This window comes from Mobula birostris, chromosome 1 (genome assembly GCF_030028105.1).
Source record: "Mobula birostris isolate sMobBir1 chromosome 1, sMobBir1.hap1, whole genome shotgun sequence".
NCBI lineage: Eukaryota > Metazoa > Chordata > Chondrichthyes > Myliobatiformes > Myliobatidae > Mobula > Mobula birostris.
This window is the reverse complement of record NC_092370.1, coordinates 28,116,549-28,144,348: the sequence shown is the minus strand read 5'-3', so window position 1 is coordinate 28,144,348 and position 27,800 is coordinate 28,116,549. Positions and strand designations below refer to the sequence as shown.

At 42.2% G+C, this 27,800-nt stretch overlaps 2 protein-coding genes across 5 annotated transcripts in view; one reads left to right on the top strand and one right to left on the bottom strand.

Moving 5' to 3' along the window:
* The window catches only part of pkia (cAMP-dependent protein kinase inhibitor alpha), a 129,819-nt gene extending 116,809 nt beyond the window's left edge, over nucleotides 1-13,010 (top strand). For all 4 annotated transcript variants that reach the window (XM_072252273.1, XM_072252367.1, XM_072252182.1 and 1 more), the window contains 2 exons: nucleotides 6,800-6,977; nucleotides 10,706-13,010. In XM_072252273.1, coding sequence (XP_072108374.1) covers nucleotides 6,827-6,977; nucleotides 10,706-10,785 — 231 coding nt within the window. In that variant the 5' untranslated portion in view covers nucleotides 6,800-6,826 and the 3' untranslated portion in view covers nucleotides 10,786-13,010. The remainder of the gene's footprint in view (nucleotides 1-6,799; nucleotides 6,978-10,705) is intronic.
* Nucleotides 13,011-14,522: 1,512 nt separating this feature from the next.
* The window catches only part of LOC140194717 (adenosine deaminase-like), a 90,067-nt gene continuing 76,789 nt past the window's right edge, over nucleotides 14,523-27,800 (bottom strand). The window contains exon 11 of the mRNA XM_072252086.1: nucleotides 14,523-14,573. Coding sequence (XP_072108187.1) covers nucleotides 14,571-14,573 — 3 coding nt within the window. The 3' untranslated portion in view covers nucleotides 14,523-14,570. The remainder of the gene's footprint in view (nucleotides 14,574-27,800) is intronic.

Below are 27,800 nucleotides of genomic sequence, written 5' to 3'. Positions count from 1 at the left end.
TTTTAAGCCAGCGACAATGAAGGGATGGCGATATGTTTCCAGGTCAGGATGATGAGTGACTTGGAAGGGGGTTTTCAAGTGATAGTGTTCCCAGGTATCTGCTGTTCTTGTCCTTCTAGACGATAGTGGTTGTGTGTCTGGACGGTGCTGCCTTAAGAACTTCGGTGTTTTGTTGGCGTGCATCTTGTAGATAGTACACATTGCTGCAACTGTTCGTCGATGGTGGAGGGATTGGATGCTTGTGGAAGGGGTATTAATCAAGTGGGCTGCCTTGTACTGGATGGTGTCAAGCTTCTTGAGTGTCGGTGGAGCTGCACTCATCCAGGCGAGTGGCGAGTATTCCATTACACTCCTGGCCTGAGCCATGTAGATGGTACACAGGCTTTGGGGAGTCAGGAGGTGAGTTACACGCCGCAGAATTCCTAGCCTTTGACCTGCTCTGGCAGCCACCGTGTTTATACGGCTAGACCAGTTCAGTTTCCTATCAATGGTAATCCTCAGGATGTTGATAGTAGGGGATTCAGTGATGGCGATGCTGCTGAATGTCAAGGGACGATTGTTAGAGCTGCTCTTGTCAGAGATGGTCATTGCCTGGCACTTGTGTGGCTCGAATGTTACTTTCCATATTCAATAGGTTTCAATAAGATACTCCCTCATTCGTCAAAACTCCGGTGAGTACAGGCCCAGAGCTATCAAATGTTAATCCTTTCATTCCCAGAAACATTCTCTGGACTCTGTCCAATGCAAGCATGTCTTTTCTGAGATAAGGGGCCAAAAACTGCTCACGGTACTCCAAGTGCGATCAGCATTATATCCTTGCTTTTATATTCTAGTCCTCTCAAAATAAATTTTAACATTGCGTTTGCCTTCCTTGCCATCAAACTCAACCTGCAAGTTAACCTTTAAGAAATCTTGCACAAGGATCCCCAAGTCCCTTTGCACCTCAAATCCTTGAATTTTCTCTCCGGTTAGAAAATATATATTTATTCCTTCTAGCAAAGTGCATGACCATTATATTCAATCTGCCACTGATTGGCACAAAGACCACTTCGCCCGGCACCCACGCTCTGTCCACCAGAAAAAGTGGGATGTTCCAGTGGGTACCCATTTTAATTCCACTTCCCATTCCCATTCCGACATATAGATCCATGGCCTCCTTTAATGTCACAGTGAGGCCACACTCAGGTTGGAGGAACAACACCTTATGTTTCATCTGGGTAGCCTCCAACCTGATGACATGAACATCAATTGCTCAGACTTCCAGTAATGCCCCCTTCCCTCACCATGCCACGCTGGTGCTCCTTGCCCCTTCTCTTTCTTCATGGCCTTCTGTCCTCTCCTATTAGATTCCCCTTTCTCCAGTCCTGTATCTCTTTCACCAATCAACTTCCCAGTTCCTTACTTCATCCCTCCTGCCCCCTCCACCCCCAGTTTCACCTATCACCATGTGTTTCTCTTTCCCTTCCCCCACCTTTTAAATCTACTCGTCTTCTTTTTTTTCTCCAGTCCTGCTGCAGGGTCTCAGCCCGAAATGTCGACAGTACTCCTTTCCATAGATTGTGCCTGACCTGCTGAGTTCCTCCAGCATTTTGTGTGTGTTGCTCAGATTTCCAGCATCTGCAGATTTTCTCTTGAGTTTGTTGCAGGAGTAGAGGGATGGAGGGGAAGACCATGACAAGGGGAAATCATATTCGTGGAGGTAGGGTGAATGGCACATGAAGAAAGTGCTCTTCACCCAGTCTCCACCCAATCTCTGCTTTGTAACACGCAACACACTTGTTTCCTCACTTTTCCACTTCTGATGAGAATGATGGAATCAAGGTTTCATAGGGTCGTAAAGAAAGCTTTTGACACGTTGGCCTTCGTAAATCAATGTACTGAGTATGAATGATGAGATGTTATGTTGAAGTTGTATAAGACATTGGTGATGAGGCCTAATCTGAGGTATTGTGTGCAGTTTTGGTCACCTACTTACAGGAAAGATGTAAACAAGGTTTGAAAGAGTACAGAGAAAATTTACAAGGATGTTGCTGGGTCTGGAGGACCTGAGGAATATAAGGAAAGATTGAATAGGTTAGGACTGTATTCTTTAGAACATGGAAGATTGAGAGGAAATTTGAGAGAGCTATACAAAATTATGAGGGATATAGATAGAGTAAATGCAAGCAGGCTTTTTCCAGTGAAGTTGGGTGGGACTACAACCAGAGGTCATGGGTTAAGGGTGAAAGGTGAGAAGTTTAAGGGGAACATGAGGGAAAACTTCTTCACTCAGAAGGTAGTAAGAGTGTGGAATGAGCTGACAGCACAAGTGTTGCATGCAAGCTGGATTTCAACGTTTAAGGGAAGTTTGGACAGGTACATGGATAGTAGGGATATGGAGAGTGTACCGTATAGCCTACATTATAATAAGGGACTACTTTATGTTTTAGTAACATGTTGCATGCGCTATTAGGTACGCATTGAGTATGCGCTATTAGGCGTGTATTGATCTGTACGTGTGTGCTGAGTTTTTACTAATAGCATTGTTGTGTAACAAGTCCACATACACAGCAAATTGGCGACGAGGTTAATGAACCTACATCGTATTGAAACGCCGTGTTTTAGTTGATAACGACACTCAGAAGAAGAGCGCAAGGAACGAGCCAAGGAGCGGAAGAAGGAGGCAGAGCGAGGCCATGAGTCCGAAAGGAAGCGGGAGCACAGCCGGGGTTGGGAACGTCAGAAGACCAAGAGACACAGTCGGAGCTGCAGCACGTCCAGCTGAGACCACAGTCAGCGCTGACCCCCAGGGGTTAAGGTTCTCCCTGCCCCAGAAGGGAGATAAAATGGAGCGACACACACATCTAGACAGAGTGCACTCATGGCGCTAGCAAAAAGGACACGAGTCAAAAATAATAGAAGAAAAGGGGAAAACGGGGCTTAATTAACATAACAAAGATGGCAATGATTGGAACCATCACAGCATTTGATAGGGGCATTGAAGACTAGGCAACTTACATTGAAAGAGTGGAGTGATATTGTGAGGCTAACGGTGTTAAGGATGAAAAGAAAGCCAGCGTCTTACTCAGTATTATGGGAGCAAAAACATGTGGCCTGCTACGGAGCTTGTTAACCCCTGAAAAGCCAACTGACTAAACGTTTAAGCAAATAGTAGTCACTCTCCAACAGCATTTAACCCCCAAACCACTGGTCATTGATGAAAGATTTAAATTTCACAATTGGAATCAGAGCAAAAATGAAAGCATTTCTGAATATTGTGCTGAATTGCGCAAATTATCAGAACATTGTCAATTTGGAGCTGGTCTATCGGACACGTTGAGGGACAGGTTAGTGTGTAGCATGCACTGTGAAACCACACAGAAGAAGTTTCTGTGTGAAGGAGACCTTACATTCGAGAAAGCGCTAAACATCGCAATATCAACAGAAACAGTAGCATGGGGTGCTTCCGAGATACAACAAAAATCTCTGGAATATGCCACAAATAAAATGTCACTGAACAGAAATGAAGGAAAGAAATGTTACCATTGTGGGAACAGGTCACATGACCCTGATGATTGTTCGTTTAAAGACAAAGAATGCAGAAACTGTGGCAAACAGGGCCACACTGGCAGAGTATGCAAAGCTAGTCAACAGCAGAAAAGGGGCAAAATACAGAGAAACAAGAAACCCCAGAAAGGAAAATACAACAATGTGCACGAAATGAAAGAAGGCAGTTCTGATGAAAATGACTCAAGATGAAAGTGAATTGTCTAGTCTACAACTTCACAGCGTGAAAGAGACAGATGATCGAAGAGTAATATGGATGACTCCACAAGTGGCGGGTGTGACACTGAAAGTGGAGTTGGACTCAGGCTCAGCTTTAACAGTGATCTCCGTATACGACTACAAATGACTGTTTTCTCACATACCTCTGAAACAAACTAAACTACTGCTAAAGACTTACACAGGACAGAAAGTGCATCCCAAAGGTAAAATTAAAGTGACAGTGACCCACGGGGACAAAACACAGCAGCTGAATCTCTATACTGAAAGATGGAGGACCACTATTGCTGGGACGTGAATGGCTCAGGAAAATCCAGTTGGATTGGCACACCATCAAGGCACTAGTTGTGTCCACAAAGGAGGGCAGCTCGGCGGGGAAGATGTCTGCAGCTCTCCCCTCACCTATTGTCAACTATTACAACGATGAGGAGGAGCTAGACAGCGTCGACGATGAGGACAAACGCAGTACCCATGGCCGCGAATCGAATGAAGATACAGAGGATGCAAGTGAGATGGATATTGCCAATAAGCAGGATGATGAAGACTACCTGGAAGTAAAAAAGTAGATGTATCAGGAAAAATTGACATCTCTCAAAAGACAGCTACAGCAATTACAGGAAGGCACTTTGCAGGAGTAGCAGAAAAGGATGAAGAAACTAGATCAACAATACAAGGAAAGAATACGAAATGCAGAGCTTTTTCTGCAACTGGAGACAGAACAAGTGGGAAGGAATTATATTCAAGAGAAGAAAGCAGCAGTGAAAGAATTTGAAGATAAAATATTGAGTTAGAAGAAAAGAAAAAGATGATTGAGAATGAGAGGCTAACAATGGAACTCCCAGGAGGTTCTATGGAGGTAAAGCCAATAATGACTAGGAAACTAAGGAGGAAACCTAATGACCCTGTTCCAATTACAGACAAAAGACAAAAACCTGCACCTGCACAGTTAAATTACTTGTTAACAGATGAACAGATAATGGAAGATCTGCGAACTCTCAATAAGCTTAAATCTCCAAAAAGACCAGCATCTCCGTCTTCTCCTGAGCATCTTCCCAGCACTCCCGCAGAATCACCAGCACAAAAATATGAAGCAGGAATAGAAGATGGAAAGTTATATTACGATAAGAGTTGGTATCATAAATGTCAGGCTATCTATTTGGAATCTAAGGAGAATACGAAGATTGGCTGTGTAATTAGCTCAGTTGGAACAAATGAGATATGGTTAAGGAAGAAAAGTGATAGCACAAAGATGTGTATATATCTAGGACAGCTGTACAGAGGAGTCTTTATTATACAGAGGCGATCTGCTGCCCAGAACTCTTAGCAAGTTGGAGGCGCACATCTTCTTAACTCCCTATACTCAGAGGTGAACTTTGCATGACTTTTATATGGAAATCTGTATTAAAACAAACAAGTTTATTGACAGACTGAAGAACACACTATTTGAAGACACTTTCCAATGCCATCTCAGTTTTGATGATTATACACGTTTTTAAGAATAATAGTCACCTTTTCACAGATTTCACTTTGCTTTTGTCATCTTTGCAAGATGGAGGTGACTACTCTCTATGGCTGGAACCTGCCAATTTGTGGATTGTTCAATTTATTCCAGACAATAGAGTGAAGACCTATTTGCTTCAGTGCCGGACAATCTAGAGAAGAACCAACCCCCCCCCCCCCCCCGCAGAGACTTGAGTTATAAATTGGTCTTAGACCAAAAGTTTAAAAAAAGGCTTGTTATAATTCAATATTATTACGTTACTTTGTTATAATTTGATAATATTAAGTTGCTAAGTAAACAAATGGTAGGCGTTTGTATGTTAAGAGTAAACATATTTGTTTAGCATAATGTCCCCGTAAAAAAAACAGTTGATACACTATTAAATAAAAGGGGAGGAGTGTATCATATGGCCTACATTATAATAAGGGACTACTTTATGTTTTAGTAACATGTTGTTGCATGTGCTGTTAGGTGCGTATTGATCAGTACGTGTGTGCTGAGTTTGGATTATGCCACTAAAGAACCATGAAACTTAGCTCCCTTCTCCAGCATTTTTATTAATAGCATTGTTGTGTAACCAGGCCACATACACAACAGAGGGCTATGGTTCCAGTGCAAGCCAATGGGAGCAGCCAGATAAAAATGGTTTTGGCATGGTCCACATGTTCAGTGCTTGTACTTCTCTATGACTCTTGGACTCTAAGATGTTCCCCACCCCCTTCTCCTCCTCCTCCCCCCCCCCCCTGCTATTTGGAGGACTGAAATGGGAAGAAATTCTTCAGGCTGCTGAGTCTCCAAAGGAGGTGTGTGTGGACCTGGTGGTTGTCTTCATTCTAAACAGATTGCCATATTTCTCAGTGTTAAAGGAATCTCAGGATTTGGGGATGCATCAGGAAAGTTGATCAGGATCACTAAATTAGAAGATCATCAATTATTTTGGTGAAAATGAAAGTACGGTTTTTCAGAGAAAGGTCACTGTTTTGTTATCGTGGAGATAATTAACTACCAGTTGCAGATCAAATACCAGAGGACGATTTCCTAAAGTACACTTCATTAATAATGTTCTTGGTGTTTTCTCAGAATGCTATAGTTATTAAATTTAAAGTAAAATCTGTACACACGCTGTTTCTGCGTTTTTGTCAGATATCAGACTTTTCTGCCAGTCTGATAAATTTTATAGAAGTGATGTTTAATGGATTTAGGTTTGTAAAGTCATGGAGCACTAGAGCAGAGTAACAGGTCCTTTGGCACATCTAGTCCATGCTGAATTGTTACTCTGCTTTGTCCCACCAACCTGGACCTGGTCCTGGATCTGGACCATAGCTCTCCATAAACTTCCCATCCATGTGCCTATTTAAATTTCTCTTAAATGTTGCAGTCGAATTGGCATCCACCACTAATGCTGACAGCCTGTTGCCTGAATTATCGTTCTGGGAAACATGAAATTTCTAATTTTGTATCTCCATTTCAGGAATGTGAGCCTGTTGTTTACTCTGCGTCAGCTCTGATCGTGTATTTACTGCACTTGACTTCCAGGTACTGCTATGTGGAAACCTGTCAGCAATGACTGATGTTGAAACCTCGTATGCAGACTTCATTGCTTCAGGACGGACAGGCCGGAGAAATGCACTTCATGACATCCTGGGTTCTCCATCAGGTGTAAACACGAGTGATTTAAGCCTTAAATTAGCAGAACTGAACATTGACAAAAAAGGTGAGGATTATTCATAATGTCAGCTCTTTTAACTGTCGGTGCACTTGGTAAATCATCTCTGAGCATTTTTTTGCGTCCATATCTAAGGAAAGATGTGTTGGCCCTGGAGAACGTCTGCAAGAGCCTCACAAGAATGATTCTGGGAACAAACGGCTTGATATATGTGTAGCATTTGATGTCTCTGGGCATGTAATCGACGGAGTTCAGAAGCATGAGGAGGTGGGAGGGGATCTTATTCAAGCATACTGGACACAGAAAGGCCTTGATAAAGTAGATATGGAAAGGATGTTTTTATTCGTAGGGCAGTCTGAGATCCAAGGGCACAGCCTCAAAATAAAAGAATGTCTGCTTGGAACTGAGATGGAGAATTTCTTTGGCCAGAGGATGGTGAAACTGTGAAATTCATCGCTACTGATAGCTATGGGTGTCAAGTCATTGGGTGTTTTTAAAGCAGAGATTAATAGATCCTTAATTGGTAAGGGGATTAAGGGTTATGGGAAGGAGATGAGAGAATGGGGCTGTGGGGAAATCTATAATTGAATGGCAGAATAGACTCAATGGGCTGAACCCCCCCAAATCCTGCTCCTGTTGTATTCCTCAGTTTTCGTGTGGGTACCTGCAAGGAATTGAACCTCAAGGTTGCATACGTTATACATTCTTTGGTAATAAATTTACTTTGAACCTTGAACTTTATATCTCACGTTCTTATGGTTATACTATAACCTTTCTTAATTTTTTTTAATTGCTAGGCTGTAACCAGTGTTTAACATTGTAAATCTGTCAAGGGGTTCAGATGATCTATCACTAGTTATTCCCATACAAGGTACTGATCATACCAATGTGTAACACTGGAGTATTCTAGGGGACAGTGAAGCTTTTTTTACATTGGGTATAGATCTATGGCCTGACTGGATATGGGATATTTTTGATATACATTTTGTGTCTCCCATCTCCAGCTCCCTTTGAGTAATGATGAAGATCTGCATTTGTGCATTGTATAACACAAATATGTAAAAGGACAGAACGAGTGTGAAAACCAACACATACAGGTCCTTGCGGCCAGTAGGAAGTGGGGGATCTTAATACCATCATTCTTTGTTGAATTTGAACGCAAGCGTGAAAGGATGTTGCTTGTTCAAAGAAAAAGATGTAAGAAAACTAAACCTCAATACTCTCCCAATGGCAGAAAGTTGGGCCATGAGGGAGCAGCAAACTTTGAAGGTACATATAGAGTGATCACTGTAAACTGGTGGAGAAGTTCAGAATATAATTAAGACTCCAGAAACATTTGGTCTTTAAATTAGGGTTTGTTAAATAAAGAGGCTAGAAGTTAAATGCTATACTTAGATGGACTTCTGGTTTGATCTTCCTTCTAATATTTACTTCAATGATGATCTCTTAAGAAGAAGCATGATTTTCTTCTATTCTAGTTAAGTTGATTTTGACATGGATCATAGTACAAGAGCATGGATGCCTGTTGTCATGCATAGAGATCCTTCATTTCTTTTGTGTCCTGCTTCACCCTCCCTCTAGTCCCCCTCCTCTCCCCATTCTCTCTTTCTTCCTCCTGCTTAGCCTCTTTGTTCCATGCTTAGACCTCTCTCTTTTTCTCCTTTCTCCAGTCACCTCCTCCCCTCCATATTCCTCACTCTTCCCCATTCCTCCCCCTGCCCTCCCTTGTCTTACAATCCTGACAGTATTGTCAGAGCAAACCTCTTTTCGGCAAGTAGTCTGCAATCACTGTTCCCTCTAATTTGTAATGATCAGTGTGCTCAAAAGTCTTGTGCTGTGCAATTTTTTGCCCACTGACAACAACCTGTGTGCACTAAATAATCAATTCAATAAAAAGAATATAAGTAAGCCAGTTATAAAATCTGCAGGCAAATCATTGTAAACTCCATGTTGTCAACACTGTCTGCATCAGAATCCGAAAAAGGAAATGTGATTGCGTACCATCGTGAAGTATACTTAACATGCCAACAGGATAGAGGGTTACAGTTTAAATTCCTTTGTGTGCACACCTTAGAGCAAACATTGTCTAAAACTTTGTTAGCCACCGCAAGATGTCTGAAGCTGTTTGAACAAGTTGTCTCCTAGTGCTGTCTGAGGCCTATATCTCTCAGGGATCCAAAAAAGTCTCTGAAAACTTTAAGGTCCACAACCATGCAGTTGATGTTGGGATGGTGCATCAGCTGGTGTGCTGAAGGTTAATTGATGAATCCCACTATCTTCCTTACCAGTCTATGGGGTCAGATTAACCCAAAAAAAAACTGTAATCTTATAGAATGGGACAACAGATCTAAAGGCCATCCTGGTCTGATTTTTTATTGTACGTGATTGCTATAAAAAGTGATGGTCATTTTGTTTGGTAGCTGCAAAGAAACTGAGGACAATCCATTGAGTTCCTCACTTCAATACTACTGAAAGGTTATTTTTTTCTTACTTCATAAATACACTCCAAAATTTCATTAACTGATTGACAAATCTCATAACTTCACTCACCTCAATGCTGAACTTCACTTACATCTTGTTCACATGAATGTCACAACTTACAGACTCACTTTCAAGGAGTCTGCAACTCATGTTCTCAATGTCATTTAATTATTAGTATTATTTGCACAGTTGGGCTTCTTTTGCAGATTGGTCAGTCTTGGTGTGTAGTTTTCCATTGATTCTATTATTTCTTTGTTCTACTGTGAATGCCTTCAAGGAAACGAATCTCAGGGTAGTATGCGGTGACATATTATCCATACTTTGAAAATAAATTTACCTTGAACTCTGACGCTGATCTGACTTGTAGATAGTGCTTTTGGAGAAGTCAGCCTCTGCAGTTTGAGGAGAATGACGCCTTCCTCCATCCTAAAGAGGCATCTTTGCCTACAAGAATTCTCCATTTTGTTGCCTCCTCCTGTTCCTGGGCTGCTTCTACTTTAAAGCAAATCAACCTGCGAATATGCATCAAGAGTTGATCAGTGTGTGCCTGAACTTTGCAGGAGGTGGATATGGAAGGAGATGGGGTTAGGAAAAAGTGGGAAATTTCAGAATTAAAGAGAAGTACTAGTGTTGTAGAAGTCACCTGTAAAATGTAGTGTCATGATGGCATGAATTTCTTCCCCTCCCTTTCCCCCTCCCGTTTTACTGTAATGTGATTAGGGACTGACCAGATTGGGTGAAAATCTATTTCCTAGGCTAAATCCTTTCAGCAGTGTTTGAAAAGATTTACTGCTAACTGGTGGATTCTAGGCTAAAAGAGTACAGGCTGAGGGATAAACTGAACTTTGGTGCAGCCACTGAAGGGCTCAGTTGGGAACATAAGAGCACAAGAAATAGGAGCAGGAGTGGACCATCTGGCCTGTCGAGCCTGCTCCACCATTCAATAAGATCATGGCTGATCTGGCCATGGACTTATCTCCACCTACCTGCCGTTTCCCCGAAGCTCTTAATTCCCCTACTATGCAAAAGGAAAACAGTATTGGGTTCTTCTGCTACTGGACAGGGAGGTGAAAAAGACACTTAATTATTGTAGTAGGGTACCACTTCAGGGGGCCACAAGAGTGGCAACGGTGCCAATAGTTTTAAGAAATGTAATTGAACACTACTTAGCACATTGTCTATGAATGTCAGAATGAAAGGAATTTTACATGGTTTCTTCTTGCAAATATCTTTATATTATAAATAAAGTTACTTTTGATTTTTAAAAACTCTAAACTGTTGTCCCTCTTTATTAGAAGGGGATGCTGAAAAAGAAACACAGACAACAAACCAACCTTCTGGATCTCAGGAGATACAAGAAAAGAGCGAAAGCTAATCTGTCTGAAGCTTCTAGAACTTGCTGATTCTACTCAACATCTGAGTTCCCCGAAGTCATCAGAGGTCACATGGAGAGAACATTAAGAAACTGGAAAATGAGTACCTTAGAAAGTGGGCACTTAGCATATAGACCATTTATAGTGTGGACTGAATATAACACAAAATACAAAATGGATTCTATCTTCCTCTTTCTCAATGGTTGAAGAGTTGTTGAACTGAACAGTTTAAAACAAAATGTGATTTATGAGTCAATTACATCTGCAATTAGCTTTAGAAGGAGGATGGAACTGATTAATTATCCATTCTGGTTGTTACAGTGTGTCAGTTGGTCAAGACAGAGTATCCTATCACATTTAAGAAAAATAAAGATTTGATGATCTATAGAGGAACACAGGTGGACTATATAAGCCCTATAGTTGGGAATTGTAAAATGGTTTTTATTTGATTATTGGAGGTGACCAGAAGTAATGCTTTGCTGATGCCCGAGTGCACTCAATCCTGTTTATCTGAATGCATGTCAACTAGAGAGTGTGTTTGGTCAAATGTAGTGAAAAGGATAGAACTTCTGTAATATAACCGACCTATTTGGTACTTGCAGTAATTACTTGTAAAAGATTTGCTTTAAAGTCCTTGGTGTTGTAAAGAATTTCCAACAGATTATTAAATGTCAAAATTCACCACATTGGAAAGTCGGTCTCTAGGAACGTTGTAGTTTATTGTAAATCAATCGTCACTTTTATAAGCTAAGCATTCCCAGAGACCAATAACTTGATTATCTTATTTGTAAAATATTCCTTCATCTCAAACAAAACCAGAGTTTGTGGAGAGCAAAATTGTATTGGAAGAATAACTTCTGCCCATGATCATTTTATCAGAGCCAATTCAAATATTAAAATGTGGTGATAGTACAAACCGAACATTGCATGTGTATTTATCAATACTTCCACAGGATTAACTCTTTACATCAGCATAGCTCTTTACGTGCTTTCAATGGAATGTCTCTCAGTAACAACCTACTTACATATAGTGCTATTTTGATCCTTAATCTGACAAATTGTCATTCTCTCTACATATTTATTAATTAATGCACAAATTGATTAACTAAGCTCCTTTTTATTTCCATTAGTAATCCTGTTGCAAAGTCAGAAGCTGTACCTTGAATAAGTAAATATGTTGCTCTCCAGCAAACTTAAAAGGAAAATGTACATCACATTTCTAGACTTTTAAAGATCATTTTCCCCCAAGATGCAAGTAATTATGTACTTTTAGAGCTTTGTAAACCTTTGATACACTTTCTGTATTTCTTTTATATATGTCAACCATTTGAGATTATGAAGTGTAGTTTTATTGAAGACATGACATACTGTTTGCAAATTAAGTGTGTCAATTAACCTTGAACAAACATCATGTTGTGAAATGTGTGGCTTAATTCAAAGTTTTAATTCTTCTAATTGCATTTTAATCGCTGATCATTTTCAATACTCCATAGAAGTATAAGGTATTATTCACGAATAAATAAAGCTTTGCACTGTTATCTAAATAACTATCGTTATGCAGTTAAGAGGAGACTTTGCATTGGTCTTCTGTTGAAGAGGTGATGAACAAAAAAATACAAATTAATGAAGTAGTTGAAGACCCAAGTCTCTTGAAGGGCATTGTTTGTCAATATGAAAACTTGTATTTTTGATTTCTCACACATAAAGACTAAACCTGTGGATATTATACTTCAGTTTTTATCAGTGAAATATCCAATGTTTGACTCACTTTTGTATATATTTTAGCACCCCTTTATATTTTAAAATGTTCTTTTAAACAATTTAAAATTTGTTATGTAATTGTGATCCAGAGGACATATCAAATATTTTTAGAAGTCTTTCAGTGGATGTACATTTTTACTTAGTCTTTCTAATGAGATCAGAATTAACCAGATGGAATGGTGTAAAATGAACAATTTGCTGTTCAGACTGTTGTTACACATCTCTCCTGATTTTCATTTACACTGGTCAATAAAAGTGAAAATTGAAGGATATGCATAAGGGGCAGCTGATTTCACGTCATAGCCAAAGTTAAAATGGTCCTTGATATCTTGCAATGAATTCAATTCATGGGAAATGAGAAAAAGCAATTGGAGAAAGCAGTTACCAGCTGCTGGTGATTGTATGTTTGGTATTCTGTGTGTATTTTCATGAAATAAATTTGCACTTGTGCTTATAAATGTGAAAATATGTTTGCAGCTTCCTGTGGCTGACATAAATCTCAGCCTCTTTGCGCTATCTCCAGACCTCAAAAATCTGGCAGAGTGCTCTGAAAGTATGGGTAATCCATTGCCACAAATCAATCAGTGCAGTAAAAATGGTGCTCTGCAAGTCGAAATACAAATAAGAAAAAAGTTAATTTTCCTCTGAGCATGGTGCTCTACGATTAATCTTTTACACAATCATTTCACTGTGTACTTTTAACATGGTGGCTTGCATTGGCTTCGTGAGCAGCGTCCAAGCTGCGTCATTGACCAGTTTGCGCAATGACTTCAACTGATTGTGACATTGGTTTATTATTGTCACGTACCAAGATACAGTGAAACGCCTGTTTTGCATATTGTTTATACAGATTAGTTCATTACACAGCGCAATGAGCTAGAATAAGATAAAACAATGCTGCAAAATAAAGTGTAAGAGCTACTGAAAAAGTGCAATGCAGGTAAACGATAAAGTGCAACATCAAAATGAGGTAGATTGTGAGGTCAAGAGTCTATTTTATAAAAAGTCCACTCAACAGTGTGATAATAGCAGGATAGGAGCTGCCCTTGAGCCTGGAGGTATGTGCTTTTAGACTTTTTGAATCATTTACCCGATGGAGGAGAGGGGAGCAGAGCGAATATCTTGGGTGGGTGGAGTTCTTGATTATGCTGATTGCCTTACCGAGGCTATGAGAAGTATAGCCAGAGTCCATAGAAGGGAAGCTGGTTCCCGAGATGAACTGAGCTATGACCAGAACTCTGCACATTCTTGCAGTCACATGCACAGCAGTTGCCATACAAAGCCGCAAATCTTGAAAAACTATCTTTTGAATCGATTTGTACATTTCCTTTGACAATGACAACGTTATATTTATTTTTCAAAATCGATGGCTTCAACAGGATATCATTGGCAATGTAAGGGGAGGCATTAATGTAATGTCTGTTTACATTAAGAGGAACTGCAGTAGAACTCAGTGTGACTTGAGGAAATTGGATGGAGATTCAGACTTTGTTTCTTCAACAATGCCTTGACTGTGTTGAATTGGAAAGGTGCAAGAAGGAGATGATACCTTTTGATGAAGAGGGGCATGAGCCGTGCCCATCTGTCTCCACCATAGTCATAGTCATACTTTATTGATCCCGGGGGAAATTGGTTTTCATTACAGTTGCTCCATAAATAATAAATAGTAATAGAACCATAAATAGTTAAATTGTAATATGTAAATTATGCCAGTAAATTATGAAATAACTCCAGGACCAGCCTATTCGCTCAGGATGTCTGACTCTCCAAGGGAGGAGTTGTAAAGTTTGATGGCCACAGGCAGGAATGACTTCCTATGACGCTCAGTGCTGCATCTCGGTGGAATGAGTCTCTGGCTGAATGTACTCCTGTGCCCACCCAATACATTATGTAGTGGATGGGAGACATTGACCAAGATGGCATGCAACTTAGACAGCATCCTCTTTTCAGACACCACTGTGAGAGAGTCCAGTTCCATCCCCACAACATCACTGGCCTTACGAATGATGTTCCATCACTCCAAAACTCACTGCAATGCAATGTTAATAAGAACAAAGAAAATATTAGCTCAGTCAGAAAGATATGGGCGAACTATAAAGGGAGGACGTGTTTCCTTTAGCCCACGGACCCCTCGGTTAATGGTAGGGGTTCATGGCATAAAAAAAGTTTGGGAACCCCTACTATAGATGTTCTCAGAGGAAAAACACTTCTCTGTTGGAAAACTTTTATTACAATGCTTGAACTGAGCAATTAGCCAGATTTCTAAGAAGGGGTAGCTTAATATACTGACAAATAAACTCATGAATTAAGAAACATCAATATTGATCAAGCTAAATTATTTCTTCAGATTATTTCATTGCCATCCACTATGATTAACACAGCCTCTGACCCATGCTATTGTTAGTGGGTGCAGGAGGTATACTTGTGATGACTAACCTTGGACAAATGCAAAGATAAAATAATCCAAAAAATTTCCAAACTCAAAATTTGAGGCAACACAGAAGCATGAAGTCTGAGTCTGGCCCTGTGGCTCAGAGGAGAAGAGGGAAGAAGAGAAGAGAAGTGCTAGGGGATTCCATAGTTAGAGGAGCAGACAGGAGATTCTGTCGATGTAAAAGAGACAGCCGAATGGTATGTTGTCTTCCAGCTGCCAGGGTCAGGGATGTCTCCAGCCAGATCCACAGCATTCTAAAGGAGGAAGGTGAACAGCCAGAAGTCATGTTACATATTGTTACTAACGACAAAGGTAGGAAAAGGGATGAGGTCCTTAAGGGAGAATATGGGGAGTTATGTAGAAAGCTGAAAAGCAGGACCTCAAGCGTATAATTCCTGGACTGATAGATGGAAAGAGGTGAGATAATTACTTTGGTTCTGTTTTCACTAAGGAGGACATAAATAATCTTCCAGAAATAGTAGGGGACAGAGGGTCCAGTGAGATGGAGGAACTGAGCGAAATACATGTTAGTAGGGAAGTGGTGTTAGGTAAATTGAAGGGATTAAAGGCAGATAAATCCCCAGGGCCAGATGGTCTGCATCCTAGAGTGCTTAAGGAAGTAGCCCAAGAAATAGTGGATGCATTAGTGATAATTTTTCAAAACTCGTTAGATTCTGGACTAGTTCCTGAGGATTGGAGGGTGGCTAATGTAACCCCACTTTTTAAAAAAGGAGGGAGAGAGAAACTGGGGAATTATAGACCGGTTAGCCTAACGTCGGTGGTGGGGAAACTGCTGGAGTCAGTTATCAAAGATGTGATAACAGCACATTTGGAAAGCGGTTTAATCATCGGACAAAGTCAGCATGGATTTGTGAAAGGAAAATCATGTCTGACGAATCTCATAGAATTTTTTGAGGATGTAACTAGTAAAGTGGATAGGGGAGAACCAGTGGATGTGGTATACTTGGATTTTCAAAAGGCTTTTGACAAGGTCCCACACAGGAGATTAGTGTGCAAACTTAAAGCACACGGTATTGGGGGTAAGGTATTGATGTGGATGGAGAATTGGTTAGCAGACAGGAAGCAAAGAGTGGGAATAAACAGGACCTTTTCAGAATGGCAGGCGGTGACTAGTGGGGTACCGCAAGGCTCAGTGCTGGGACCCCAGTTGTTTACAATATATATTAATGACTTGGATGAGGGAATTAAATGCAGCATCTCCAAGTTTGCGGATGACACGAAGCTGGGTGGCAGTGTTAGCTGTGAGGAGGATGCTAAGAGGATGCAGGGTGACTTGGATAGGTTGGGTGAGTGGGCAAATTCATGGCAGATGCAATTTAATGTTGATAAATGTGAGGTTATCCACTTTGGTGGCAAAAATAGGAAAACAGATTATTATCTGAATGGTGGCCGATTAGGAAAAGGGGAGGTGCAACGAGACCTGGGTGTCATTATACACCAGTCATTGAAAGTGGGCATGCAGGTACAGCAGGCGGTGAAAAGGGCTAATGGTATGCTGGCATTTATAGCGAGAGGATTCGAGTACAGGAGCAGGGAGGTACTACTGCAGTTGTACAAGGCCTTGGTGAGACCACACCTGGAGTATTGTGTGCAGTTTTGGTCCCCTAATCTGAGGAAAGACATCCTTGCCATAGAGGGAGTACAAAGAAGGTTCACCAGATTGATTACTGGGATGGTAGGACTTTCATATGATGAAAGACTGGATGAACTGGGCTTGTACTCGTTGGAATTTAGAAGATTGAGGGGGGATCTGATTGAAACGTATAAAATCCTAAAGGGATTGGACAGGCTACATGCAGGAAGATTGTTCCCGATGTTGGGGAAGTCCAGAACGAGGGGTCACAGTTTGAGGATAGAGGGGAAGCCTTTTAGGACCGAGATTAGGAAAAACTTCTTCACACAGAGAGTGGTGAATCTGTGGAATTCTCTGCCACAGGAAACAGTTGAGGCCAGTTCATTTGCTATATTTAAGAGGGAGTTAGATATGGCCCTTGTGGCTACGGGGATCAGGGGGTATGGAGGGAAGGCTGGGGCAGGGTTCTGAGTTGGATGATCCACCATGATCATAATAAATTGCGGTGCAGGCTCGAAGGGCCGAATGGCCTACTCCTGCACCTATTTTCTATGTTTCTATGTTTCTATCTTGCTGAATGGTGCCACAGCAACAACCTCTCGCTCAATGTCAACAAAACCAAAGAGCTGTTTATCGACTGTAGAAGGAGAAAACTGAAGGTCCATGAGCATTCCTCATTGGAGGATCAGCCGTGGAGAAGGTCAATAACTTTAATATCCCAGCGTTATCATTCCACACATTCGCCACCCTCTGGCTAAAGAAACATCTACTCACTTCTGTTAGAAAGGGGCATACTACTTCTATTCTGAGGTTTGCCCTCCGGTCCTAGACTTTCTGACGATAAGAAGCATCCTCTTCACTTCTACTCTACCTAGGCCTTTCAATATTTAATTAGTTTCAATGAGAACACCCATCATTCTTCTAAACTCCAGTGAGCACAGGCCCAAAGCCATCAAATATTCCTCATAGGCTAACCCTTTCATTTCCAGGATCATTCTCATGAGCATCTCCAATAGCACCACATCCTTTCTTAAATAAGGGGCTCAAAACTGCTCACAGTACTTCAAATGCAGTCTGGCTGTTGTCTTATGAAGCCTCAGCATTACATCTTTTGTTTTTGTATTCTCATCATCTCCAAATATATGCTAATATTATATTTGCCTTCTTACTACTAACTCAACCTGCAAGTTAACCTTTACTCCCAAGTCTCTTTGCACCTCAAATTGCTCCCCATTTAGAAAATTGTCTATGCCTTTATTACTTCTATCAAAGTGCATGACAATACACTTCCCTACATCGTATTCCACCTGTTACTTCTTTGCTCATTCTCCTAATCCATCCAAGTCAGAGGAGGTGTTGCAGAAAACCTAATCATTGATGCAAATACAACAGAGATTGGGAAAATATGAATGGTGTCCTTACAGATGGAAGGGTGGAAGGAAGCACAGTCTAGATACCCGTGGGTGTCTGTAGGCTTGTCATTGATGTTTGTGATTAGCCTAACATGAGATGGAGATGGAGACTTGCTGGAAGAACTAGGGATGGACCACATGAAGGTGAGGTCAGTGTGGAGATTGGCAGCAAAATTGAGGTTTCCCTTAGTAGTTTGAACAAAACCGATAATTCCGCAGCCCTGCCGCCATCTGCTCTTTGGCGGCTCACCTGCCTTTCCCTCCTAGCAACAGGCAGTAACCATTTTGCTGAGTGTTACTGAGTTAAGGATGGCGAAGAGAGGACAAGCATTTTCAACCCTTCATTGTCAGTCTGCAAGCCCTTGTCGGTAGCTGCGTCTGTCACACTTGACACTCCAAGCTGGTCTCCATTACATCAGCGCAAAGTCATGTGAAATCGTGCCGGCCTGGTGTGAAGCAGACTTCTCAAATCTCAGCAAGTGTGCACAGTGTAGGTGGGATGCTTGCCAATACATTATGTTCTTTGCTGCAGCTCCAACACGATCTGATTATTGACAGCCCTGACATGTAGCAACAAGGAAGCGTCTGGAACTGAAATATACTGGCTGTTTGGGTGGTGTCAATGCTGGTTTAAAAGATGACATGCAGCGCTCTTTCTGATGTGTGTACCAACTTCAGGCTTTTCATCAACACCAAAAAGACTGAAGTAATGCTAGTTCCAGGGAAATCATATGTCAAGGCAAGGTTGAAGTACATTTATTATCAAAGAATGTATACTTAATACAACCTTGAAATTTGTCTTCTTACAGGGAGCTACAAAACAAAGGATTCCAACAGAACCCATTAACACCAAAGAAGACCGTCAAACACCCAACATGCAGACAAAAGAAAAGGAAAAAAAAAACTGCAAACAATAAAAATAAGCAAATAGTATTCAGAACTGAAGTTCACAAAAGTGAGTCCACACTGTGAGGTTTGCAGGCCTCGGCCACAGCTCGGTGCAGAGATGAGTAAACCTTGCAGAGTAACAAGTTGAAGTTCAGCAATGGAGACCAGTGAACCTCGCGAAGCAGCGATTGGAACCAGCCCATGCCTCACCTCTGGCCCTGACACCTTGTCATGTTCAATCTGGGCCGGTGCTTAAATCATCCAGAGCTTGCTCTCAGACCCAGACCTTGCCGCTTTGATACGCTCTCAGGCCGGTGCCCCACTGCCTCAATTCGACCGGTACCCAACTTTTCCAACTTGGTTCAGTGCTTAAATTGATCAAACCTCAGGTATTTCCTCGCTCTCAGGCCTGGGTCCAGACCCCAGCACCTTGACTCTGGATTGCTTCCATTTGCCACACCTCAGTTAGAATCTAATTGCCTCCAAGTTTGCTCCAGGAATGGCTAAACATTGGCTCACTCTCTGCTCTCCAGCCCAGACCCCACCACCTCAATTTGGCCCATGTACATCACGCCACAGCCACCTTACACCTTTGAGGCTTCAGTTCCCACTGCATCATAAAGGTGATTCGAAAGCTCAACTCCAACAGGGAAGTTGAGCCAAACATCACAACCAATGGCCAAAGACTCAACCCAGTGAACAGTTCACATATCCTGGCAGCACACTGTCGCACAGCATAGTCATTGATAATGAAGTAAACACCAGGATCGCCAAAGCAAGTGCGCTCTTTGGCTGACTTTATACCAATGTCTGGAACAGAAGAGGCGTAGTTCTACAGATGAAGCTGAAGCTGTGTTGGGCCAAGGTTCTTACCCCTCTGCTTTACATCTGCGAAACATGTACAGTATTCCAATGGCATGCCAAGAAACTGAAACATTTCCATATAGTCTGCCTCAGAAAGCTCCTCAACATTAAGTAGCAAGACAGATCCCTGTACTTAACCAGGCAGTCCTGCCCGGTATCTACTCCATCCTGATGCAATCCCAGTTACACGGGACGGGCATTGTAGCTTGTACGTCAGACCATCGACTGCCTGAGAGACAGCTTTATGGCAAACTACAGAATGGAAACCAAAGAAAATGCTATAAAGACATCCTGAAAACTTCATTAAAAGCCATTGGCATTAACCCAGACACGTGTGAACATATCACCCAGAATCGTGGCTGCCACCACACAGTGTGGAATCCACACTGCCAAAGACCTTTTACCTGGCCTCTCCAGCCATCTGTGTACCCACAGACCCGTCCAGCCCCTACACATTTCAGATGACCAGAGTGGTTCTCATTGTTGCATGATGGATGAGCATCTTCAAAAGATGGTACCTCATAAAGACTCCATCCATCATTAACGATCCCCACCACCGAGGACATGCCCTCTTCTCATTACTACCATCAGAGAGGAGGTACAGGAATCTGAAGACACACACTCAACATTTTTGGGAACATAGTATATTAGTCTTAAAATATATAGTAGATTCCAGTTAATTGGGACACATCAGGACCAGTACATTTTGACACAATTAAGCAGCTCCCCAGTTATCCAAAGTTTCAAGGAAATAATTTTAAAAAGACATACTACCATTTAATGAGTAATAAATTATGTACTGAAATGCAATACAGAATAAATAAGAACACTATCAATATTACTACAGTACTATAGAACTAAGTATTAGTTCCTAATAGTTATCAAAAGTCAAATTCATACAGAGTATGCTGTGGTATTCTTTTGATTAACTGTAAATGAACAAAACCAGCACAGACACCTCGTGCAGATCATGGACTGCCTTCACTGCCTTCCTGCATAAAGTAGTGCCAAAAATCGCTGCCTTTTAATTCAACGTTGGTCAGTCCAAATGAATAACTTAATGCAAGCATATGCAACTGACACTATTTTAAAACCTGTTTGCTCCGAGCACAGTGTAGCGCCTAATAGCCACACAAGTGCAGGCAACTGGCACTAGATGGAAACTATTGCATCCTCCAAATCTTCATTTTCATTGTAACATTCAAGATGATTGTCCATACCTTAAAATCCTTCGTAGTTCCTATATATAGTAATTCAATAGAAGGAGCTCTATTATGTTAGGAGTTGGCGGAGATTTTGTATGTCATCAAAGACTCCTCCAAACTTCTATAGATGTATGGAGGAGAGCATTCAGACTGGTAGCAACACTGTCTGGACCAATGCACAAGACCTAAATAAGCTGCAGAGGGTTGTCGACTCAGCCAGTTCCATCACGAGTCCCAACTCTTGCCACCATTGAGGATATCTTCAAGAGATGGAGCTTCAAAAAGGCGGCATCTATCATGAAAGACCTTCACCATCCGGGACATGCCCTCTTCTTTTTACTGCCATTGAGGAGGAGGTACAAGGACCTGAAGACCCATACTCAATGATTCTGAAACAGCTTCTTCCCCTCCACCATCAGATATCTAAATGGTCCAAGAAAACACTACCTCATTATTCCTTTTATTGCAGTATTTATTTATGTTCATAATTTATAGATTTTTACGCTTTTGCTCTGTACTTCTACTGCAAAACAATATTTTTCACACCATATGACAGTGATAATGATCAGAATTTGGTAAATTTGCTTGGACAATTTAAGTTCTAGCCCAGAAAGACTGGAAGCCAGAATGGCAGGTATGGAGCCAACGGTCGCGCTGATTTCACTCGCTGTCCCACGAATGTTCATTCCTTTCTCTGCAGCGATGAGGCTGTGAACTAATCTGACTGCCGTGTGTTTCTGCCCCACTGGTGTGAAAACTAGGGTCCGAGGCTTGGCTTTGGGCCTACTCCAGCTGCTCCGGGAGCAGATACGGGACTCGGTCTGGTTTGGAATGCTGTTGGCCTGCTTCTATCATTTGCACAATGTGCTTATCTTTCTCTCTCTTTCCCTGCACATGGTTTTTGCTTTTTTTAAATTTTTTAATTGGGTTATTCGAGTTTCTTGCTTTGTGGCTGCCTATAAGCAGACAAATTTCAAAGTGAATAATTTATACATTCTTTTATAATAAATGTGTTTTGATTCTTTGAATCCTTGGATTCTGATCCAGCCCCTGTATCCAGATGAACTGAGCTGGGAATGTCCTGTGCTCTGCAGTATAGACTCCATACTACCGTAACTTCCACATTTAGAAAACCTAACTCCTCTTATTGGTCCCACCGCAGTGTATCTAAACTGATTCATGATTTTATTAGATGAAACACAAACTCGATTTGTATACAGCAAGCTCCCAAAGCCAACCACATTTTAATGATTCTGACAAGCATATATCAATGTAACTACAGTGAAATTGCTGGAAGAATATCAAACCTATGAAACAAGATTTGCAGTAGGATGTATGGGTGTGGCGGGTCATATTAATGTGAGGTGAATCCTCAGGAACTCCGTGAGTGAGGAAGCATTGTGGAGGAAAATTTCTGTTCCTGGCCTTCTTCAAAGCCAACTAGAAGAATAGCACCACATCTTCCACCTGGTAAGTTGACAACTCAATGGAATCAGCATTGAATTCTCCAGTTTCAGGCAATCTTCTCTCACCCAATAACTCTCTCCTTTCTTCTGATCTACCCACATTCTCTAATACATACCCTTCTTTTCTAACCCACTGACCCGAGTCCTGTATCACATAGTTTCTTTCTCCTGTCCCACATACCCCATCTGCCCATCACCTGCACACTCCTCCACTAGGTCCTTTCCCCCTAATGTTCCCCATTTGCCTGACATACCTCCCTTACTTGCAGTGACAAGCAACGTGCTGGAGGAACTCAGCAGCTCGGACAGTGTCTGTGGGAGATCATAACATATAGGAGTAGAACTAGGCCACCCAGCCCATAGAATCTGCTCAATCATTCCATCATGGTTGATTTCTTATCCCTCTCAACCCCATTCTCCCGCCTTCTCTCTATAGCCTTTGACATGCTGACTAATCAAGAAGCTATATAATAGGCTGAGTGAACTCGGCCTTTTTCCCTTGGAGCGACCAAGGTGACCTGATAGAGGTGTATAAGATGATGAGAGGCATTGATCGTGTGGATAGTCAGAGGCTTTTTCCCAGGGCTGAAATGGCTAGCATGAGAGGGCACAGGTTTAAGGTGCTTGGAAGTAAGTACAGAGGAGATGTCAGGCTTAAGACTTTTACGCAGAGAGTGGTGAGTGCGTGGAATGGGCTGCCGGCGACGGTGGTGGAGGCGGATACAATAGGGTCTTTTAAGAGTCTCCTGGACAGGTATAAGGAGCTCAGAAAAATAGAGGGCTATGGGTAACCCTAGGTAATTTCTAAGGTAAGGACATGATCGGCACAGCTTTGTGGGCCGAAGGGCCTGTATTGTGCTGTGGGGTTTCTATGTTTCTATTAAACTCTGCTTAAACATAACTAATGACTTGACCTGCACCACTATTTGTGATAATGAATTCTACTTCTTCATTATCGCTCTGGCTAAAGCAATTCCTCTTCATTTCTGTTCTAAATAGATGTCTCTCTACTCTGAGGCTGTGCCCTCTGGTACTAGGCTCACCCACTGCAGGAAGCATCTCCACATCCACACTATCTAAGCATTTCAATATTAATAGGTTTCAATAAGATCCCTTTCATTTTTCTAAACTCCAGCAAGTACAGGCCTAGAACCATTAAATTCTCCTCATACACTAACCTTTCATTTCCAGACTCATTTTTGTGGACTTTTTCTGTGGACCTATTGTGCACCCTCTCCAATGTCAGAAACTCTTTTCTTAGATAAGGGGCGCAAACTGCTCACAAAACTCCAAGTGCTGTCTGGCCATTGCCTTATAAAGCCTTGGCATACATCCTTGCTTTTATATTCTAGTGCACTTAAAATGAAGGCTAACATTGCATTTGCCTTCCTCACCATCAACTCAACCTGCAGGTTAACCTTTGGGGAATCCTTTGCATCTCTGAAGCAACACACACAAAATGCTGGAGGAACTCAGCATGCCCAGCAGCATCTATGGAAAAGAGTCAACATTTGATCTTTTGGGCTGAGACCCTTTGGCAGGACTGGAAAGGAAGGGAGAAGTCAGATTAAGAAGGTAAGAGGAGGGGAGGAAGAAGAAAGTGGCAGGTGATTGGTGAAACCAGGAGAGAGGGAGGGGCAGAAGTAAAGAGCTGAGAAGCGGATTGGTGAAAGAGATAAAGGGCTGGAGGTGAGTGAATCTGATAGGAGGAGGCAGAAACCATGGAAGAAAGGAAAGGGGAAGGAGCACCTTCCTAAGAGTGGTGATGGCCAGGTAAGGAGATAAGGTGAGAAAGGGAAGAAGGAATGGGGAATGGTGAAGGAGACTGGGAAGATGCAATTACCAGAAATTTGAGAAATCAATGTTCTTGCTATCAGATTGGATGCTACTTAGGTTGAATATAAGGTGCTGCTCCTCCAGCCTGAGTGTAGCCTAATCGTGGCAGTAGCAGATGCCAAAGACTGACATGTTGGAATGGGATTGGGAAGCAGTATTGAAATGGATGGCCACCAGGAGATCCCACTTTTTGTGGCTGACGGAACAAAGGTGCTCAGTGAAGTGGTCTCCCAATCTACGTCGGGTCTCACCAACATACAGGAGGACACACTGGGAGCACCAGATGCAGTAGATGACCTCAACAGACTCACAGGTGAAATGTCGCCTCACCTGGAAGGACTGTTTGGGGCCCTGAGCGGTAGTGAGGGAGGAAGGTGCAGGGGCAGGTGTGGCACTTGCTCCGTTTGCAAGGAGAGATACCAGGAGGGAGATAAGTGGGGAGGGATGAGTGAACATGGGAATTGCATAGGGAGCAATCTCTGCAGAAAACAGAAATTAATGGGGAGGGAATGATGTGCTTGATGGTGGGATTAAGTTGAAGATGGGTGAAGTTACAGAGTATTATGTGCTGGAGGTGGAGGCTAGTGAGGTGGTAGGTGAAGACAAGAGGAATGTTATCCCTGGTGTGGTGGCAGGAGGATGGGGTGAGGGCTGGTGTGTGCGAAATCGACCGCTTGCGGGTGAGGGCAGCATTAATGGTGGAGGAAGAGAAGCCCTTTCTTTGAAGGAGGAGGATATCACAGTTGTTTTGGAATGAAAAGCTTCATCTTGAGAACATATGTGGCAGAGACAGAGCTCCCCAGTGATCTCCCCTTTGTCTCTCTGTCTGAACTTTCCCTCAGTTTAGAAAATAGTCTATGCCTTTATTTCTTCTACTAAAGTGCATGAACATATACTATATTCCATCTGCCACTTCCTTGTCCATTCTCCTAATCTGTCTAAGTTCTTCCGCAGACTCCCTATTTCTTTAGCAACACTTTCAGTACGCTGGATGAACTCAGCAGGTCAGGCAGCATCAGTTAGAAATGATGAGTCGATGTTTCGGGCCGGAACCCTTCGTCAGGACTGAAGAATGAAAGATGGGGAAGGATTTGAAGAATGCTAAAAGAATGCTAAACTCAGGTTGGAGGAGCAACACCTCATATACCGTCTAGGTAGTCTCCAGCCCCTTGGTATGAATATAGAATTCTCCAACTTCCGGTAATTCCCTCCTCCCCCTCCCTTCCTCTATCCCTATTTCACTCTACCCCCTCCCCCAGCTCCCTCATGGTTCCGCCTCCTTCTTCTACTACCCATTGTTATCAAGGGCTATAACGTCAATGCTTCCTCTCCCCCACCCCTTTGCCTTTCAAATTACTGGTCTTTCAACTGAAGCTACAAGCATTCTTCAAATCCTTCCCCGTCTTTCATTCTTCAGTCCTGACGAAGGGTTCCGGCCCGAAACGTCGACTCATCGTTTCTGACTGATGCTGCCCGACCTGCTGGGTTCATCCAGCGTACTGAAAGTGTTGCTTTGATCACAGCATCTGCAGATTATTTTGTGTTCCCTATTTCTTTAACCCTATCTGCCCCTCCACCTATCTTTGCATCAGAAAGCCAAGTGGCGGCGGAAAGAGACTGGCAATCTAAATCAGGACTGTGAGTGGAGAGGCAAGATGAGCAGTATAAACAGGAGAAGAGGAGTGGCAGAAAAGGATTCCAATCCAATAGGCTCTTGATTAGTAAGAATGCTAAAGGTTACAGAGAGAAGGCAGGAGAATGGGGTTGCAAGAGAAAATAAATCAGCCATGATCAAATATTAGAGCAGACTCAGTGGGCTAAATGGTCTATCCTATGTCTTACGGTCTCTGGAGCTGCTGTTTTATCGATGTTGTTGCTGCTTGTGTTGCTCTGCTGAACGTTGTGGGCAGGTCATGTTGCTGCCGGAATGTGCGGCGACACTTGCAAGCCGCCCCCAGCACATCCTTGGGTTGTGTTGGTTGTTAAAACAAACGATGCTTTTCACTGTTTGTTTCGATGCACATCTGATAAGTAAATGAACCTGAGTCTGGATTATGGTTAATTGGTGGTCTGAGGTGAGGTACAAGATGCCAAGCAGGTAGTGCCAGGTGGGGAGGTGAGTGGGGGTGGGGTTGGAAGCCTATTGCAGGTAAATGATGAATGGAGGCAGAAAGGATACACCTGTCAGAGTACAATAAGCAGGAGAAGCATGGCGACCGGTGATGGATTTCGGTAAGTAAAGGTGAGAATGAAAATCACTAGAGGGGGAAGTAATTCATTTTCTTGAGATACATTTACTTGACTGAATTTACAGGGGAAAAGGAAATATAGTTTTATTAAACTGTACATAAACAAAGACTGACAAACATCAATGTGCAAAAGAAGACGATCTGTGTAAACATAACTAATACTGAGAACCCTAGTTGTAAAGAGTCCTTGAAAGTGAGTCTGCAGGTTGTAGGATCAGTTCAAAGTAGTTGTGAGTGAAATTATCCACGCCACTTCAGGAGCCTGATGGTTGTAGAGTAACAACTGTTTCTGAACCTGGTGGTGTGAGATCCGAGACTTCTGTGCCTTCTACCTGATGGTAGTAGTGAGAAGAGAGCATGGCCTGGTTGCTGAGTATCTTTGACGATGGATGCTGCTGTTTTGCGTCATCGGTCCATGTAAATGTACTGGATGGTGCCTGTGATCCATCTCTTTATGTAGTCTTTTCCATTCCTTGCATGGTGTTTCCATAACAGACCATGATGCAACCAGTTAGGACACATTCTACTGTGCATCTATAGAAGTTTCTCAAAATTTTGGTGACATGCTATGCAAACTTCTAAGACTCCATCATGCTTCTTTATGATGACACTTAGGCTTTCTAACATCTTGCACTTTCTTGATTTTCATTGTACTTGTAGACAACAACAACACTGTCACTGAGACAGCTTGAGTAGACCGAAGGGTAGTAGATCTAACCAGGCCAGAAGCTTCAGTAATAGAAGTTTCAATTGACTACCTAAGCCTTTTTTTTATGCTCAGGTGAAAATCTTAACACTACCTCTTTTGCGATAACAACTCAGATACGGGCTGGTGCAAACAATGGGCAAAGATCCAGCATCACTGAAACTTGGCAGAAACAGAATATTTCACACATATTTGGCAAGCAGCTTGAACAGTATAATTCATATATGTTAACCCTCTTTGAATGCAATGCAATTAAATAAGATTCAGATTCAGATTAGCCGTATTTCTTACATGAATATCGAAACATCATAACCTACAGTAAAAGGCACCAGTGCCCACCACAGTCTGAAAATTGTGCAGCTCGCAAGTGTCATAACACTTGCAGTACCAACATAGCGTGCCCACAACCTGCAGACCCTAACCTTAACTATACGGCTTTGGAATGTAGGAGGAAACCAGAGCATCCGGAGGAAACCCACACAGACCCGGGGAGAATATGCAAGCTGCTTTCAGACAATCCTGGGAATATAACCCTGACTGGTTATCACCAGCAATGTAAAGTGTTGTGCTAAGCACTACACCAATGTACTGCCAAATCAAAA